This window comes from Culicoides brevitarsis, chromosome 3 (genome assembly GCF_036172545.1).
Source record: "Culicoides brevitarsis isolate CSIRO-B50_1 chromosome 3, AGI_CSIRO_Cbre_v1, whole genome shotgun sequence".
NCBI lineage: Eukaryota > Metazoa > Arthropoda > Insecta > Diptera > Ceratopogonidae > Culicoides > Culicoides brevitarsis.
Window position 1 is genome coordinate 23831804 of NC_087087.1, and position 16982 is coordinate 23848785.

A 16982-nucleotide genomic window follows, 5' to 3' on the forward strand; every position below is an offset into this window, starting at 1 on the left:
TGCTACGTATTTTTATGTTGCGCGCAGATGTTGCTTCAATGTACGGAACAGAGAAATTTTTGAATGAATGAAAATTTTCGCTAGGTACTACGATTATACTATTTATATATATTTGGCTCTCGATGGGGAAGAAGCAACACGTCGTGTACGGGAGAAATTTATGACTGACGTCATTGAACATCCTTTATGTTAGTCACGAATGCAATAATGAAAAAAAAAACAAATAATGTGGTTTAATTGTTGAATGTTTGCGAGGAAAAATCATCCGGAAAATGAAAAATTAATAATTTTTTATAAATATTTTTTGATTTTCAAATTAAATTTTAAAAAAAATCACATGGTATTTGGTAATAATAATTACTTATTTATCGCATTTTTTCTACTTATAGGCAAGAGCAATTTTTAAAAATATTTCACGTTTCCTTTACTCTAAAAATTAGAATAATAAAATAAAATAATTATTAAAATTAATTAATTTAATTTAAAATTTTATTTAAATACTGAAAATTAATTTAAATGAAATTTCAATACTTATTTTAAACTTTGTTAAAAATAATTTTAATAACTTTTTATTAAATTAAACTAATTTTTTTTTCTAAGAGATTATTCTAAAATTTTTAAAATAAAAATATTTTAAATCAAGAAATTTAGTAAAGATAAATTATAAAATTTTAAATTTTAAAAAAAAATAAAAAAAAATAAAATTTAATTAATTAAATTAATCTAAATTATCAAATTATTAATTATAATTATTAAATTAAATTATAAAATTATTTTAAAATTTAAATTAAATTAAATTAGGATGTAAAAATATAAAAAAATTACAATAAATTTAATAAAATAAAATTATATCAAAAAATTAAATTAATCGATTTTATGCAAAACATAAAAAAATTAAATTAATTTAAAAATTTAATAAAAGTTAAAAAAAAAAGAAATTATGGCCAATGGACAAGTTTAGTAATTTTTCAAAATTGATTTTTTATTTTCTTTTTTTTTAATTAATTGAATTTTAATTAAATTATATCAAATATTAATATTTATTTTATTTTAAATTAAATTTAATTAGAAATTCTGAATAAAATTAAAATTTTAATTTTCTATTAATTAAAGTTTGAGGATAATAATAATTTTTTAAATATTTTTTTTTATTTTAATTTTTATTAAATATTTTTTAATAAATATGATAAGAAATTCAAAATAATAAAAATAAATAAAATTTTTTAGCTGATTTTAAACAATTTCATAATTTTCTCACCTCAAAACCCACATATTTCAATTCAAATTATGACTTATTCTTATCTTCAATTTTAGGAAAAACAACAAGGACGAAAAAAGAAACATTCTGTGAAATTACACTTGACTAAACAACCATTTAATGAATGAAATTCACATTACTACGCACGTTTTTGTCCCCAGCAAGAGGGGAAAAGTCATCCGCAATCATTGATGCTGTGCCTCGATGACACTTGAAAGCCATCATCACCAAGTTGCAAGCCACAAATGTACAAGAAAATATCACAAAGGACTTGAAATGGTCCCTAAATAAACAACTAGGCGTCCCCACTTGTTGCGTGAGGCGTCTCGAAATGTGTTGAAGACAATTGGCAAGCCGTAAAATTGTTTCTGGTAACCCTAATTTTAACACATTTTAAAGAAAAAATCATTCTAAAGCAAGTTTTGACGTCTTTTTGTAACGTTCTTGAAGGTTCTCTGCCAAAACGACAACTTTTAATTTTCATCGCTTGCACAAAACGCGAATCGCCGCATTCAAAATAAGAATTTTCTTTTGAAATCTCGTAGTAAAAAGCCACAAAAATGTCTTTTTTGAGCAGAGCATTGTTAAGAAACGTGAGTTTTTATCAAAAAATGTCAAAAATCGTAAAATCCTTACGTAATTTTTACAATTTTATGTCTTTTAGTTGCCAACGGTGACCAAAAATTTCGCATATTCGCGTGCGATTAGCACAACGTCGTACTTGGCATGTTGCAAGGCTCACGTTCAAAAGCCGGCGCCAGCGTTCAAGGGACAAGCGGTCGTCAATCAGGAGTTTAAAGAGATCCAACTGAGCGATTACAAGGGGAAATATTTGGTTTTGTTCTTCTATCCCTTGGATTTTACGTAAGAAATAATTTTTAAAAATTTTTTTTTATAAAATTATTTTTTTTTTGTGTTCAGATTTGTCTGTCCCACGGAAATTATCGCCTTCAGTGATCGCATTCAAGAATTTAAGGCACTTGGCGCCGAAGTCGTTGGTGTTTCGGTGGATTCGCACTTTAGTCACTTGGCATGGGTCAACACGCCACGCAAAGAAGGCGGCCTTGGCAAGATGGAATATCCTCTTTTGGCGGATTTGACGAAGAATATCTCGCGCGATTACGGAGTTTTGTTGGAAGACGCGGGAATTTCGCTCCGTGGCTTGTTCATTATCGATCCAAAAGGCGTCGTGCGTCAAATTACGATCAATGATTTGCCCGTGGGACGAAGTGTCGATGAAACGTTGCGTTTAATCAAGGCATTTAAGTTTACGGATGAGCATGGGGAAGTTTGTCCAGCTAATTGGGATCCGGAAAAGAACAAGGACACAATTAAGCCGAGCGTGAAGGAGTCCAAGAGTTATTTTAACAAACATGGTTAAAGGAAATTTCTTTATTAGAATAGAATTTTTGTGGAGTAAACGAATTTTCGGTGAACGTAGATTTATCGTTTCTTTTTCCGTTCCATCGCGTTGAGTTCTCCCTGTTGAGCGAAGGCTTCTGAGTAAATTCGCTTGACTTTGTCTTTTCGAATGCGATCGCTAAAAAAAAAATTAAAATTATGGTAAATTTTTTTTTAAATGTTCTAATTTTTTTTTTGAAAATATGGGAAAATCTTGTGAAAAATCTCTTTTTTTCGGAAAAATCATTAATTTCTGGTGAGTTTCCTTAAAATCAAAAAAGTTTAAAATAATTATGATTTTCTAAGACCTATAAGAAAATTGATAAATTTTCTATTTTTAAATATTTTTATTATTTTTTTTTTGATTTTTCGAAAATATTTTATTATTTTCTGGATTGATTTATTTATTATTATTTTTCAGTTTCGAAAAATTTTTAATAAATATTTATGAGAAAAAATAATTTTTTATTTCCTTATCTCCAAAAAAAAGATCAAAAATTTCCATCAGTTTTCAGGAGTTTCTTTTTTTTTTGGATAATTTTATTTTTTTTTATAGATTTTTTAACAAAATTTAAAACTTTTTAACAAAAAAATTAATTTAAAAAATTTTTTTTTTTCATTTTTTACAAAAAAAAAATAAAAATAATTTTCTTTGATTTTCCGAAAAACCATAAATTTTCTTAACTTTTTCAAATAAAAAATGTTTTAAGAGTTTTTTTTTAAATTATGAATTTTCTTCAATTAAAAAAAAAATTTATTTTTACAACTAAAATTAAATTTTCACCGAAAAATTCCATACAAAAAATAAATTTAAATTTTTAATTAATAATTTAATTATTTTAATTAATTATAAACCCTCGTTTTAATTATTTTTGGAGAATTTTTTAAAAATAATAATTTTTTTTTCAAAAAATCAAGATTTTTCGCAAGTTTCCCAATAAAAATGTGATAAAAGAAAAGAAAAACGGTAAATTTTTTGATAAAAGCTTTAAAATACCTTTCGATTTGTTGTTTCAACTTGAGTTTTCTGAGATACTCGTTATCTCTTCGAATCTCCCGCATTGCACCCTTCTTCTCCCGCTTAAATTTGTGCAGCAATTTTTCCCGTTCCGCCTTCACTTTCGACGTAACTTTGTGTTTTCGCGATCCATCGAACACTTTTTCGATCTTTGGATCAATTTGTCGCAGCGCCTTTGGTTTCGTGTCCCTCGGCATGAGCAACTTCACTTTAATTTGCAGGAAATTCTTAAGCGTTTCCACGGTTTCGTCAATTTTCTGCACAATTACTTCCGGAAAGAGATCTTTATCCAACTTTTCTACGTATTGCAAGGCATTTTTTGTAAAATAATGCAGTCCTGGACTTTCTTCTTGCACTTTTAGATATTCCACGAGCAGTCCCAAAGTCGTCGCTAAGGCTCGAATTTTGAATTCTTCATCGACGTTATTCGAAAGTAGGTCGGCGGAGGTCAATTTCAGCGACGAAACTTCCGTTTCGAGACGTTTTTCGGGCACCAAGAGACACGAACCTTGTCTGAAGGGTGGAACGATCGGAATTTGTTCCGCGGGGCGTTTCTTAATACACAAATAAATGATGCCATTGAGGAAATTAAACGCTGCCGGCAACACTCGCTTCGCCAGTTGACTATATTCCAAGTGAATCGTCGCCAAAAAGAGACCTAAACTCACATCACGTCTCCCGTGGATGCGACTTCGGGTCATTATTTGACTGAGAAAGATGACAGCTGGCGTGACAATGGGATGCCGGAAGTCTGACGTCGAATACAGCACGGAAATCACCTTGAAAAAGACAATTGTGTCGAGAGTCGGGTAGAATTTTTGTTGTTTTTTGTAATTTTCTTGCTTTTCTTTGATCACTTCCTTCACACAATTGCTCGTTTCGACGGGATGCTGCGTGGCGAGCGTGAAAAGATGCGGCATGAATTGATTCAGGACTTGAAAATGCTCGGAAACGTTGTCAATTGTCGCTGTACTGAACAAATCGTTGATTTTTTGCAAGATGAAGGCAAATAACGCGAGAAGTTTGTCTTTGCGTTCATGCACGACGAAAATATTGTTGTTCCGGATCATGGCGGCGATTATGAGGCCTTGCTCTTTTGGCGTGCGGTCTTTGAGAGCATTTTCGAAGGCATAATAATTGGCGGGAACTTTTTGCTGATTGATGGAAGGATCGATTTTTGGCTTTTCTTGAGGTTTTTTGGGAGTTTCTGCCTTTTTTGATGGATTTTGTGTCGAATTTTGAACTTGTTCGTCTTCTGATTCGCTGTCCGAAGCTTTAAGATCGCTCAAATTGTCTTCTTCTTCCTCTTCTTCTTCATCAGATTCGTCTTCTTCTTCTTCACCGTCTTCTGATTCTTCATTTTCTGGATTTTCTTCCTCTTTTTCATCTTCTTCCTCCTCATTTTCTTCATTTTCGTCGATTATTCCGGCATCGCGTGCATTAATTTCGTACGCCACCATCCGATCCGTGTCGTCGGTGACTTCCTCCGCGAAATATCCGTCATCTAGGTCGTCCGCGGATTTGTGTTTCGGCGCTTTTTCTTCCTCATTCGGGTCTCTCATGCGTTTTTCTCGCTCAATTTCGAGTTTTCGCAGTCTTTCCTGCTCCAATCGTTCCTCCTCTTCTTTACTTTTTAAGGGATTCGTAGGCGCACCGCGTCTTTCAAAGATCAATTCTCGCATCGTTCGATCATATTCGTCTGGTTTCTCCTTGATGTCATCCGTTTTTATCATTTTTCCCACCAGCGGCACCAAATTCTTCCAATTTTCGTCGAGGGCTTGCGTTATTTCCAGCATTTGCTCGTTTTCCTTCAGTTTTTCGGACTTGCGACGCTTAGATTCGGCGATTAACTCGTCAATGACACTTTTTCGGTCGCGTGGTTCCCCGTCGCCACCGAAATGAGCCGCTTCCGTGTACTCGGAAGCCAAACGTTCGTCGTCGCTGTCATCGTGATCGGCATCGGGAGCGTCATGTCGCTCAATTTCACGCAGCGTTTGGCCCTTGTGAGTGAGGACTTCTTCGTCGTTCAGGTTGTAAATGGCGGTTTTCTTGTGTTGTCGCCCGGACATCTCGTAGCCGTCGCTGCGGTGATCAACAACGGAGTTTTTCTTGTATTTCGTGAGATATTCCTGGCCGATGGTCTCTTGGCGGATCTTGAAGGCTTGATCGCGAGCTTTGCCGGGCTAGAAAAAAAATATTTTTATGAGAAAAAAATTTGTTTTCGGAAAATTTACTTACATTCCCCCGACTGTTTTTGAGTTGTTTATTCAAAATTGCATGTTTTTCCTTGTTGATGTGCTGTTCAAAGGGATTTAGCTTCTTCTCTTCGGGCTTACTCCGTTTCGAGTAGAGCTTGTCCGATTTATTTTTGGATTTCTTTGATTTTGCCATGACGATATTTTGAAATTGTTTAATTTTTAAACCACGTTTTGGTCAGCTGTCACATTTAGGGTGACCAAATGTTTCCAATTTTTGGGGATTGTCCTTGATTTTTCAAAAAAACTCCCAAACGTTCCTTAACAATTTTATTTGTAAAAATTTCTGCAATTTCAACAAATTTTTTAGCCAATATGCAGTCCATGTTGCAAAAAGAACAAAATAATAGTTAAAAAAATTATTTCCGTTGAGTGTACTTTAAATGAAAAGGAAAGTATTGTCTGAAAACTCATTTTAGAATCCAAAAGCTTAAAATTAAACAGACAATCGGTTAAATTGATTTTTTTTTTACTTTTTTTAAATTTTATTTAAAATAAATGAATCCATAAACCTTTAATTTACTTTTATTATTAACGTGTTTGAATAAATTTTCTCCAATTGCTCGTTCTTTCGAAACTGGTTTGAATTTCATTTTATTTATTTATAAAACATCCTTGGAGAATCATCCTAATCAACTTTCGAACGTCTACTGATAACATAAAAAATTGTTAAAAAAAATAATTGTTTATACCTAACACAAATTTACAATAATATAATACTATTTTTAAAAAAATATTGAAAATTTCTCCAAAACAGAAGTACAGTCATCATGCAGCCTCTTCACATTGTTTGTAATCTTTATTTCTGCCATTTATTATTTTAATAGCATCAATTACACTCGAACGATTCAGACGTCCAAGTTTTTCCACATTGTATTGTTCCAAATTTTTACAAGCAAATATCTTTTGCGAGAGAATATTTACAGCGATTGTTGGATTATCTTGAAGTATTTGCTTTAAATTGTTTTTCAATTTGAATGGGACGAGAAGTTTATCTAAAACACGAACTGTTAGCTTGACTTTTTTCCTGCAAAAATTAATATAATTTATAATTTTTAATTAAATATAGTTTAAATCAAAGCACTCGTTGTTTGTTTCCTTACTTCTCAAATTAGTACTAATAAAAAGGATTCACTCTGTTAGAAAGGACTTTTTTTTTGTCATGTACTTACGGTGCTCCAATTTGCCACATTGAGTTTAAGGTCAACAAACATTGTATCTTTCTATGCCAAAATTTGCTATGAGAGATCAATTTCTGCAAACCAAAATATTTTTTTAAATAAATATTAATATTTATCTTAAGTTTCTTACATGTACATCCCCAACCGCAAGACCCGTCAACAAATTAACCGCCATAATTGGGATCACCAAGATGAAAATTGCCAAAAAAAGGCAACTAGTGAATGATGTAATCTTAAAAGTTTCGTCGTTTAATTCGCCACTTAACGTAAAAAGAATTTTTAGAATCGCAATTCCAAAAAAATCTAAGGAAAAATCCTCTTGTCTATTCTTGGGTATAGTTGAAATCTTACCAAACCTTGTTCCAAACAGCATCACAAAAGCCAGAGCGAAGCCATATATGAGAAAACTAATGGAAACGAGGAATTTTAAGGCGTTTATGAGAATTTTTAGGAGCATAAAGTTGTATCGCGCCACAGAAGGACTAAAAAGTCCAATCGAAAGTGTGAAATTGATCGCACAGTACATATAAACGCACAAGACTGCTCTTTCATCTTTGCATATTTCATCGGCGATTAAAAATAAAAAATATGCGGAGATATTAATTACTTTCAGCAGGAGGAGAGTGTAGAAAAATTTCTTATTGACCCGATGCGTACCTCGATAATACTCAAACAAGTAAATGCTTAACAGGCTTTTCCCGAAAACGAGTCCATGAAAAAAGACTTGGAAATAAAAATTATCAATATATTCTGATGTTTCTGGCAAAAAAGTAAATATCAAAAGCATGACTCTCAATAACATCGCTGGCGTATTCAGAATCACTCGTTTCCAGAACATCATTTGCCACGTGAGATCCTGCAATGCTCCAAGCACCGGGTGATGCAGTAAATGCCGGTAATCGTGATGCAAACTGATGAAATTGAGCACTTCGATATACGTGATGGGACAAAAAACGAAACTTTTGAGATTAATGAAAATCATTCGGTCATCTACGTATTTTTGCTGAAGTCGCGCTTGCCCAAACTTTGTGAGACCGGATCGCGAAAGGTCTTCTGGCGCCACGGACACCAGCGAATCCAAGTACGAGGCAAAAATTTTTGAAGGAATTTCTTTTTGAAATGTAGCCACATCAAGATTTGGCTTTTTGTTTAGCAAAGCTTTGATAAGGTATTCTTCCTTGTTCATGCATGCATGATGCAGAGCCGTATTCCCGTTTGCATCTTCGGCATTCACGTTGGTATGATGTTGATTGAGCAAATAATCGAAACATTCATAAAATTGTGTTTTTTTCTCGTCCACGACGTAAACCGACCAGCTAGCGGCTTTTACGAGAATCGGACAATCGAACGCTGGGCCGACATACCGATTGTGAATGAAATTCTCGAGGAACCGAAAAATGTTGATCGATCCAAAGACAAAAACAGCTTCCAGTAAATCGTTGAAAGCTTGTCGATTTTTTTGCATTTTTTCAGAATTCTCTTCGAATTCGTGATAAAAGTCCTCTTCTTTATCGTTGATGATTTGCCACTGAAAATACTTAATGATGTCATAGCGCATCAAAAGATGCAACACTTTACCATTTTCGTACGTTTCATAATCCAATTTACTGGCATACAGAATATTTTCGATAATATCGAATTCGCTTTCGTGCTTGTAGCCGATACGAATAAACAAATCAAGTAAGAGATGAAGGACACATTTTTTTGTTTCTTTGTCAACTGCATCCACATTGTAACTGGTTGATTTTAAAATTTTTTCAGATATCCATTGCACGCGTTTATTGAGTTCTATTTGGTCCAAGCCATTCAAAGCTAAAACTTCATCAACGAGAGACCTTGACATATTCAGACTCAAAACCGATTCGTTCATAGAGTAATAATTTGTTTTCTAAAAAAAATATAAAAATAATAAAAACATATCTTTGAAATGCATTTTTATGAAAAAGGGCCATAAAAATAAACAATTTTTTTTTCAAAATTTTACCGATAGAAATAATCAATAAAATCCATCAATTTCATTTCAGTTATTTCTCTTATGTTTTTTTTTATAATTTTTCTCTATTTTGAACTTTGAAGGGTCCTTTTTCATAAAAAAAAGATATTTTAAATGCTTTTTCTAATATATATGTTTTAGTTATTACAAAGGATGTAAGTCTTTGATAAAAAATAATGATAATAATCAAATAAATAAATAATATTTTAATATAAAAACGATAATAACATCGTAAAGCGAACCTCTTTGCTGATTGGTAGATCATTTAAATTCAAAATAACTTTCGCCATGACGAATTAAAGTCGCAGGTGATACGAATCGATCCGTTACCGGCAAATACTAGTTCGATACTAATTGAGATTCTCTTTGTAGCTTTAATACGAGTGAAATAAAAGGATTTTTTCCATATATGAAAAAATAAGAAACCTGTTTGAATTTGGATATCCTCAAAACATATTTTTCTCCCTTCACTCTCCTTTCCCTTTCACTTCACATCAGTAGCAGGTTTCCTTGGATTTCTTGGCAATGGGGCCTGAGGCTATTAGGCCTGTTTCAACAATTTCGGTGCCTAATTTAAAGAATTTTGTTCTGCAAAGAATCTCGGGGACTGAGACTGAAGCCTCATCAGCCTATCTGGTAAATACGTCACTGTCCATCAGTATGCACACATCGAACAAAAAAAAATCATGGCAAAACCATTTTAGCTGATATTCTTTCATTTTTTCGTTGATTGGTTCAAGAAATATTGACACTTTGGAGATTTGGGAGTTTTTATCGTACTCAATGTATGTCGATATCAAGAATTTATATTTTTTTTTACTCTAGCTTAAAAACTCTCTGCGACATTCCTGAATAACGTTGGCGCCCCGAAATTCCAAAGATCGTTCTTACGTTTAAAAACGCCTAAATTTGTGAGTTTTATCTCCTAAGTCGTGTCTGTCATGATTCCACTCGAGGTAAGTCTCTATGGGTACACGAACGCTGAGTCCGTGTAGTCTCTCGATTGGCAAGAATGTCTTTGTGTAGAGTGAAAAAAGGTCAGTTGTGGCTTATGATGCTCGATTTTGCATTGTTTGGATGGGACTCGTGTGTCGGTCGTATGTTGAGCCCCATAATTGTAAGATGTAAACTAAAAGAGAGTGAAACAGGACAAAGTGAGGTGTCCATTTTTGTATAAAACAAAAGTTGCTCATTTTTTTAAAAAGTATTATTTTTCTGTACGGACTTCAAATTTATTTTTAAGTAAAAACTTCTGAGCTCCGCAAAATGTTTACCAAAAACGTCTTCGAATCGGTCCTGGAAAAAGTGCGGGGACCTGGGAACCTCGTTCCCGGGAAATTTACAAAAATCTTAAAGATATATTGAATTTTTAAGAGTAAAATAGGAAAATTTTTTAATTTAAAAATTTAATTTTGTAGAATTACTTAAAAAATGTATAAAATTGACTAAATTTATGATTTGTTTTCAATATCTTAAGGTAAATATAATTTTGGGAAATAAGTTTAGTTCCCGGGAAAAAATAAACTTTTTCCATGTCTGCTTTGAAAAAATTTTCTTCAATTGTTTTTGGATAGCTCGCCCCTTGTTTTCCTTCGAATCTTACTAATTAATTACTGCTAATGCAATGTTAAATAGCGATAAAACATTCTTGAAGAATCATCCTTAAGTCTACTGAAAACGATGAAATGTTGAAAAGTTCCACAAAACAGAAGTACAGTCATCATGCAGCTTGTTTTCTTTATTTTTTATATCTAATTCTGTTATTTATTATTTGAACTGCATCAATTACACTCGAACGATTTAGACTTCCAAGTTTTTCCACATTGTACTTTTCCAAATTTTTACAAGCAAATATATTTTGCGAACGAATATTTACGGCGATTGTTGGATTATCTTGAAGGATTTGCTTTAAATTGGTTTTCAACTTGAATGGTAACAAAAATTTATCTAAAACGGGAACTACTGGCTTGACTTTTTTCCTGCAAAAATTAATATAATTTACATAATTAAATCCCGGGCGAAAAGGATAAATCGCACAAATGCATACAAATTCCAAACCAGACAAATTTCAAAATTTCTCCAAATCATTTTTGTTATTGTTTTTGTGTTGTTTATGCTCTGTTATTGCATAAAAAGTCAACTCAACAAGTCAATCAAAAAAAATTGGGAAAAATCTTGAAATTAGAATACTTAAAACATCTCATTTTTATATGAAATTTCTTGCAACAGAAAATTTCCCAAAACTACCCCTTAGAGATTAGATAAGAAATTTTTTTATTTTTTATAATCGTAAACCGTCGAAATTCAACAACCCCCCTTAATTTACGACATGTTTTTTAATATGCCTCCCCTCCCCCTCACTGAAAAGGAACTTCTTAGTACAAGTTCAAATTTCAATAAAAGCTCGTGAAAAATTTGAACAAAAAACTCAAATTAATGAAAATTTAAAAAAAAAGATTACAAAGTCTGAAATACTTCAAAAATTATTAATTAATTCAAAACGAAATATTTTTAAATCGTAAATATTGCATTTTTTTACGACGTCGTACATATCTGTTTACCCCCCTCCCCCCTCGTCGGAGTCCGTCGTAAATTTGATGAACCCCACCCCTCCCTAAACTGCCGACCCCGTTAATGGATGACGCCTATGAAAATTTAAAATTTTTAAAAGAAAAATTCACAAGTTGTAAATTAAATTTCTTAAAAAATGTATAAAATTGACTTAATTTAGATTTTGAGTAATGAATTGTAAATCTAATTTTGAAAAATGAGTTTGGATCCCGGGAAAAAATATTTTTTCCATCTTCTAAAATGGACCTATCATATATTTAGTTACTTACGGTGCCCCAATTTGCCACATGGAGCTTAGAGTCAACAAACATTGCATCTTTCTATGCCAAAATTTGCTATGAGAGATGAATTCCTGCAAACAAAATTAAATTTTTTAAACATATGTCAATAATTTTTCCTTAAATATTTTACACGAATATCACCAACTGCGACAACCATCAACAAATTAACCACAATAACCGGGATCACCAAGATTAAATTCGCTGAAAAGAGACGATTCGTCCATTTTTGATACCACAAAATTTCATCTTTATTTAACGTAAAAAAAGGGTTTTTAGTACTGGATCCTTTTAAATAATTGGGTGTAGGGCCATAATTTTCTGGCATGTTCTGATCAAAGCGCCATATAAAAAAACTAGCGGAAACGAGGAATTGAAGGGCGCTTAAGAGAATTTTTAGGAGCATGAAGTTGTATTGTGCCACAGAAGGAATAAAAAGTACAATCATAAGCGTAATATTGAACATAAAGTACATTGAAACGGCCTCTATGTCATTCTGACATTTGTCTGTCAGGCACGCATCACTGATATTAAAGATTAAAAAAAAATATGCGTACATATTTATTATTTTCAGCAAGAAGACGATGATGAAAAATTTTTTATTGACCCGATGCGTGCCTCGATAATACTCAAACAAGTAAATGCTTAAGTATATCTTTCCGATAAGGTTTCCAAGAAATAGGTATTCCAAAACATTATAATAGACGTAATCATCATCATCATGAGCGAAGTATAGCCTTAAAACATATATCAAAAATATGATTCTCAATAACATCGTTGGCGTATTTAGAATCACCCGTTTCCAGAACATCATTTGCCATGTGAGGTCCTGCAATGCCCCCAGCACCGGATGATGCAGTAAATGCCGGTAATCGTGATGCAAACTGATGAAATTTAGCACTTCTATATATGTGATTGGACAAAATACGAAACTTTTGAGATTTATGAAAATCATATTTTCATCTACGTATGATTGCTGAAGTCGCGCTTGCCAAAATTCTGTGAGACTAGATCGCAAAAGATCTTCTGGCGCCACGGACACCAGCGAATCCAAGTACGACGCAAAAATTTCTGATGGAATTCCCTTTTCAAGTGTGGCCAAATCGATATTTGGCTTTTTGTTTAGCAAAGCTATGATTAGGTACTCTTCCTTGTTCATGCAGGCATGATGCAGAGCCGTATTCCCGTTTGCATCTTCGGCATTTACGTCGGTATGATGTTGATTGAGCAAATAATCGAAACACTCGTAAAATTGGGTTTTTTTCTCGTTCTTTACATAAATTGACCAGCTAGCGGCTTTGACGAGAATCGGACAATCGAACGCTGGGCCGACATACCAATTGTGAATAAAATTCTCGAGGAACCGAAAAATATTGACCGATCCAAAAGCGAGAGCAGCTTCCAGTAAATCAATGAGACCTTCTCGATTTTTTTGCATTTTTTCGGAGTTCTCTTGAAACTCGCGATAAAATTCTTCTTTTTCGTTGATGATTTGCCACTGTAAATACTTAATGATGTCATAGCGCATCAAAAGATGCAACACTTTACCATTTTCGTACGTTTCATAATCCAATTTACTGGCATACAGAATATTTTCGATAATATCGAATTCGCTTTCGTGCTTGTAGCCGACACGAATAAACAAATCAAGTAAGAGATGAAGGACACATTTTTTCGTTTCTTTATCAACTGCATCCACATTGTAACTGGTTGATTTTAAAATTTTTTCAGATATCCATGGCACACGTATAATGAGCTCTACTTTGTCCATGTGATTCAAGGCTAAAACTTCTTTAACGAGCGATTTTGACATATTCAGACTCAAAACCGATTCGTTCATCGAGTTATAATTTGTTTTCTAAAAAAAATAATAAAAAAAAAAAAAATTTTGAAAATGCTTTTTTGAAAATAAAAAAAAAAATTCAAAATTTTACTAATAGAAATAAACAATAAAATCCATCAATTTCATTTCAGTAACTTCACACTTATTTTAAAAGCTTTGGCGTCTCATGTTTTTTTTTTGATTTTTGTCTATTTTGAACTTTTTAGGGTCCTTTTTCATGAAAAAAACATATTTTAAATACTTTTTTCCTTTTATATTTTTTAGTTAGTGCATAGGATGTTAGTCTTTGATAAATACTAATAATAATAATAAATAAATAACAATTTAGCAAGCGATGATAACGAACTTCTTTGCTAATCGGTAGACCATTTATATTCAAAATAACTTTCGCCATGACGAATTAAAGCCGCAGGTGATACAATTCTATCCGTTTTCGGTAAATACTTGTTCGATACTGACTGAGATTCTCTTTGTAGTTTTGTTACGAGTGAAATAAAAGGATTTTTCCATATATGAAAAAATAAGAAACCTGTTTGAATTTGGATATCCTCAAAACATATTTTTCTCCCTTCACTCTCCTTTCCCTTTCACTTCACATCAGTGGCGGGCTTTCTTGGATTTTTTGGCAATGGGGCCTGAGGCTATTAGGCCTGTTTCAACAATTTTGGGGTCTTATTTAAAGAATTTCGTTCTGCAAAAAATCTCGGGACCTGAGGTTGCAGCCTCATCAGCCTATCAGGTAAATACGTCTCTGTCCATCAGTATACACACATCGAACAAAAAAAAATTCATGGCAAAACCATTTTAGCTGATATTCTTTCATTTTTCCGTTGATTGGCTCAAGAAAGATTGACACTTTGGAGATTTGGGAGATTTTATCGTAATTTAAGTACGTCAATATCAAGAGTTTATATTTTTTTCTCTGGCTTAAAAACTCTCTGCGACATTCCTCCTTTGTCATTCTAGATTTTTCACACAACTTGTGATGCGATTCGATCCGTTACCGGCAAATACTTGTTCGATACTGACTGAGATTCTGTTTGTAATTTTAGTACTGAGAAAGGATCCTCGAAAATTTTTTTTCTCCTTTCACTCCCTCTTCTCTTTTACTTTACATCCGACGTATACACATATCGAACAAACAGTTGAATTTTAAATATTTTGCGTGCCTTCGTTCCTGCGAATGATCGAATTTAAAAATTAAATGAATGTAACCATGAGTTGTATGGTCTTATATATATCGTGTGTCGATATGAACTGGCTGCCAGCAAATTTTAAAGAAAGTTTAAAAACTATGATTTTAAGTGAATTCTAGCTGATTATAAATATAAAAGTTATCATAATATGACTTCAAAAGGATGTTAAATTAACTCATAAGCTTTATCGAAAATCTAAAATTGTTGATTTGAGGATGACACGCGTGTTTCGCTATGTTTACATTTTGTTCTTCTTTAACTTTGCCATTTGTTCAGAACTAATGATTTTGAATTAAATATATAAATACAACAATTTCCCGATCTCTTTTAAATAATTTTAATTTGACGGCACCTAAATAATTCCTCTTTGTAATAATAATAAACAATTTTTTTTCAATTTTTTAATCGGTATTATATATATGAAAAAATTTCAAGCTACAATACAATACAATAATGTTTTATTTCTTCGACTTAAATTACATGAGATGACTATACTTAAGTTACATACATAATTTTATAAACTTTCAAAGGGACTCTACAAGGCACAGATTTTAACAGTAAAGGATATCACAATAAATAGACTACTTAAAACTAATTAAAACTAATATCACAGCATCGCGGTTCGATCCTTTGATGGGGCATGGCCGATGGCATTTGGTGGAGACGTCACATTTTGGTACATGAAAAGAAAACATAAAAAAAACGAATCAAAAGCCAGCGCCCCAAATGTTCAAATTATTTTGATTAGGACTCACCTACTAGAGATGAATCCCACGATGAATTAGGGGTTGACTTGTTGTCGTCGGCTGTGATGACGGCAGAGTCCGGGGGTGAAGCGGGGCAACGGCCAAATGGCATTTTGTTGAGACGTCATTTTTGTCATACATGAAATGATATTTAATAAAACGAATCAAAAGCCAGCGCCCCAAAAGTTCGAAAAAATTTGATTTGGACTCACCTACGAGGACTGGGAAAAATTTCAAGCTAATTTTTCTGCTTAATCGCTAATTCTTAATAGTGTTCGTTCTTTTTTGATAATACATTTATTTTGCTTCATATGATTGGGATTCAATGATATTTTTTTAAAATCTTATTTTACTTTCTCTCTCGTCGTTATCTCAATAATGCAGCTTTCCTCAATGTGAATGTATCGCGGACTCCAAGTTTGGAGCTTCTTTTTGTGACAAAATGCAATGTTATGTAGTATTGGTGCAGGCAGTGGTGGATTTACCGATAGGCTGACGAGGCTGCAGCCTCAGGCCCCGAGATTTTTAAATAGAAAAAAGTCTTTAAAATAGGCCACAAAATTGTTGAAACAGGCCTAACAGCCTCAGGCCCTATTGTCAAAAAATCCAAGGAAATCCGCCACTGCAATGTAAAGTGAAAAGGAAGGGAGAGTGAAGGGAGAAAAATATTTTTGGAAGATATGCAACTTCAAACAGGTTTCTTATAAAATAAATCCTTTTATTTCGTACTTAACAAAACTACAAACAGAATCTCAGTCAGTATCGAGCTCAGTCAGTATCGAGTATTTGCCGGTAACGGATCGAACCGCATCACGTGCGAATTTAACTCGTCATGGCGAAAGTTATTTTGAATTTAAATGATCTACCAATCAGCAAAGAGGTTCGTTTTACGATGTTATCATCGCTTGCTAAATTGTTATTTATTTATTAAAATATTATCATTATTATTTATCAAAGACTTACATCCTTTAGAAAAAGCATTTAAAATATCTTTTTTATGAAAAAGGACCCTACAAAGTTCAAAATAGACAAAAATTAAAAAAAAAAACATGAGAGACCAATACTTTCAAAGTAACTGAAATGAAATTGATGGATTTTATTGATTATTTCTATTAGTAAAATTTTGAAATTTTTTTTTATTTTCATGGCCCTTTTCATAAAAAAGCATTTTCAAAAATATGTTTTTTTAATTTTATATTTTTTTTAGAAAACAAATTATTACTCTATGAACGAATCGGTTTT

General features: G+C 32.5%; 2 protein-coding genes across 2 annotated transcripts; one reads left to right on the plus strand and one right to left on the minus strand.

Moving 5' to 3' along the window:
* Positions 1-1684: 1684 nt before the first annotated feature.
* LOC134833066 (peroxiredoxin-2) lies at positions 1685-2700 on the plus strand. Its single transcript, XM_063847244.1, has 3 exons — positions 1685-1851; positions 1923-2122; positions 2180-2700. The coding sequence occupies exons 1-3, from the start codon at positions 1819-1821 to the stop codon at positions 2637-2639; spliced, it is 693 nt and encodes a 230-aa protein (XP_063703314.1). The 5' UTR covers positions 1685-1818; the 3' UTR covers positions 2640-2700.
* On the minus strand, positions 2660-6083 carry LOC134833065 (nucleolar protein 14 homolog). The gene is made up of 3 exons (XM_063847243.1): positions 5916-6083; positions 3657-5860; positions 2660-2798 (listed from the first exon to the last, which is right to left on the minus strand). The coding sequence occupies exons 1-3, from the start codon at positions 6066-6068 to the stop codon at positions 2702-2704; spliced, it is 2454 nt and encodes an 817-aa protein (XP_063703313.1). The 5' UTR covers positions 6069-6083; the 3' UTR covers positions 2660-2701.
* Positions 6084-16982: the final 10899 nt, after the last annotated feature.

What these genes read in the sequence shown, in the direction of transcription:
- LOC134833065 (XM_063847243.1), bottom strand. Translation starts at nt 6,068, where the DNA reads ATGGCAAAATCAAAGAAATCCAAAAATAAATCGGACAAGCTCTACTCG. An exon ending in TCAAAAACAGTCGGGGGAAT is followed by an intron (nt 5,861 to 5,915) that starts GTAAGTAAATTT and finishes TTTTTTTTCTAG; the next exon opens with CCCGGCAAAGCTCGCGATCA. An exon ending in TTGAAACAACAAATCGAAAG is followed by an intron (nt 2,799 to 3,656) that starts GTATTTTAAAGC and finishes TTTTTTTTTTAG; the next exon opens with CGATCGCATTCGAAAAGACA.
- LOC134833066 (XM_063847244.1), top strand. Translation starts at nt 1,819, where the DNA reads ATGTCTTTTTTGAGCAGAGCATTGTTAAGAAAC. An exon ending in GCAGAGCATTGTTAAGAAAC is followed by an intron (nt 1,852 to 1,922) that starts GTGAGTTTTTAT and finishes TATGTCTTTTAG; the next exon opens with TTGCCAACGGTGACCAAAAA. An exon ending in TTCTATCCCTTGGATTTTAC is followed by an intron (nt 2,123 to 2,179) that starts GTAAGAAATAAT and finishes TTTTGTGTTCAG; the next exon opens with ATTTGTCTGTCCCACGGAAA.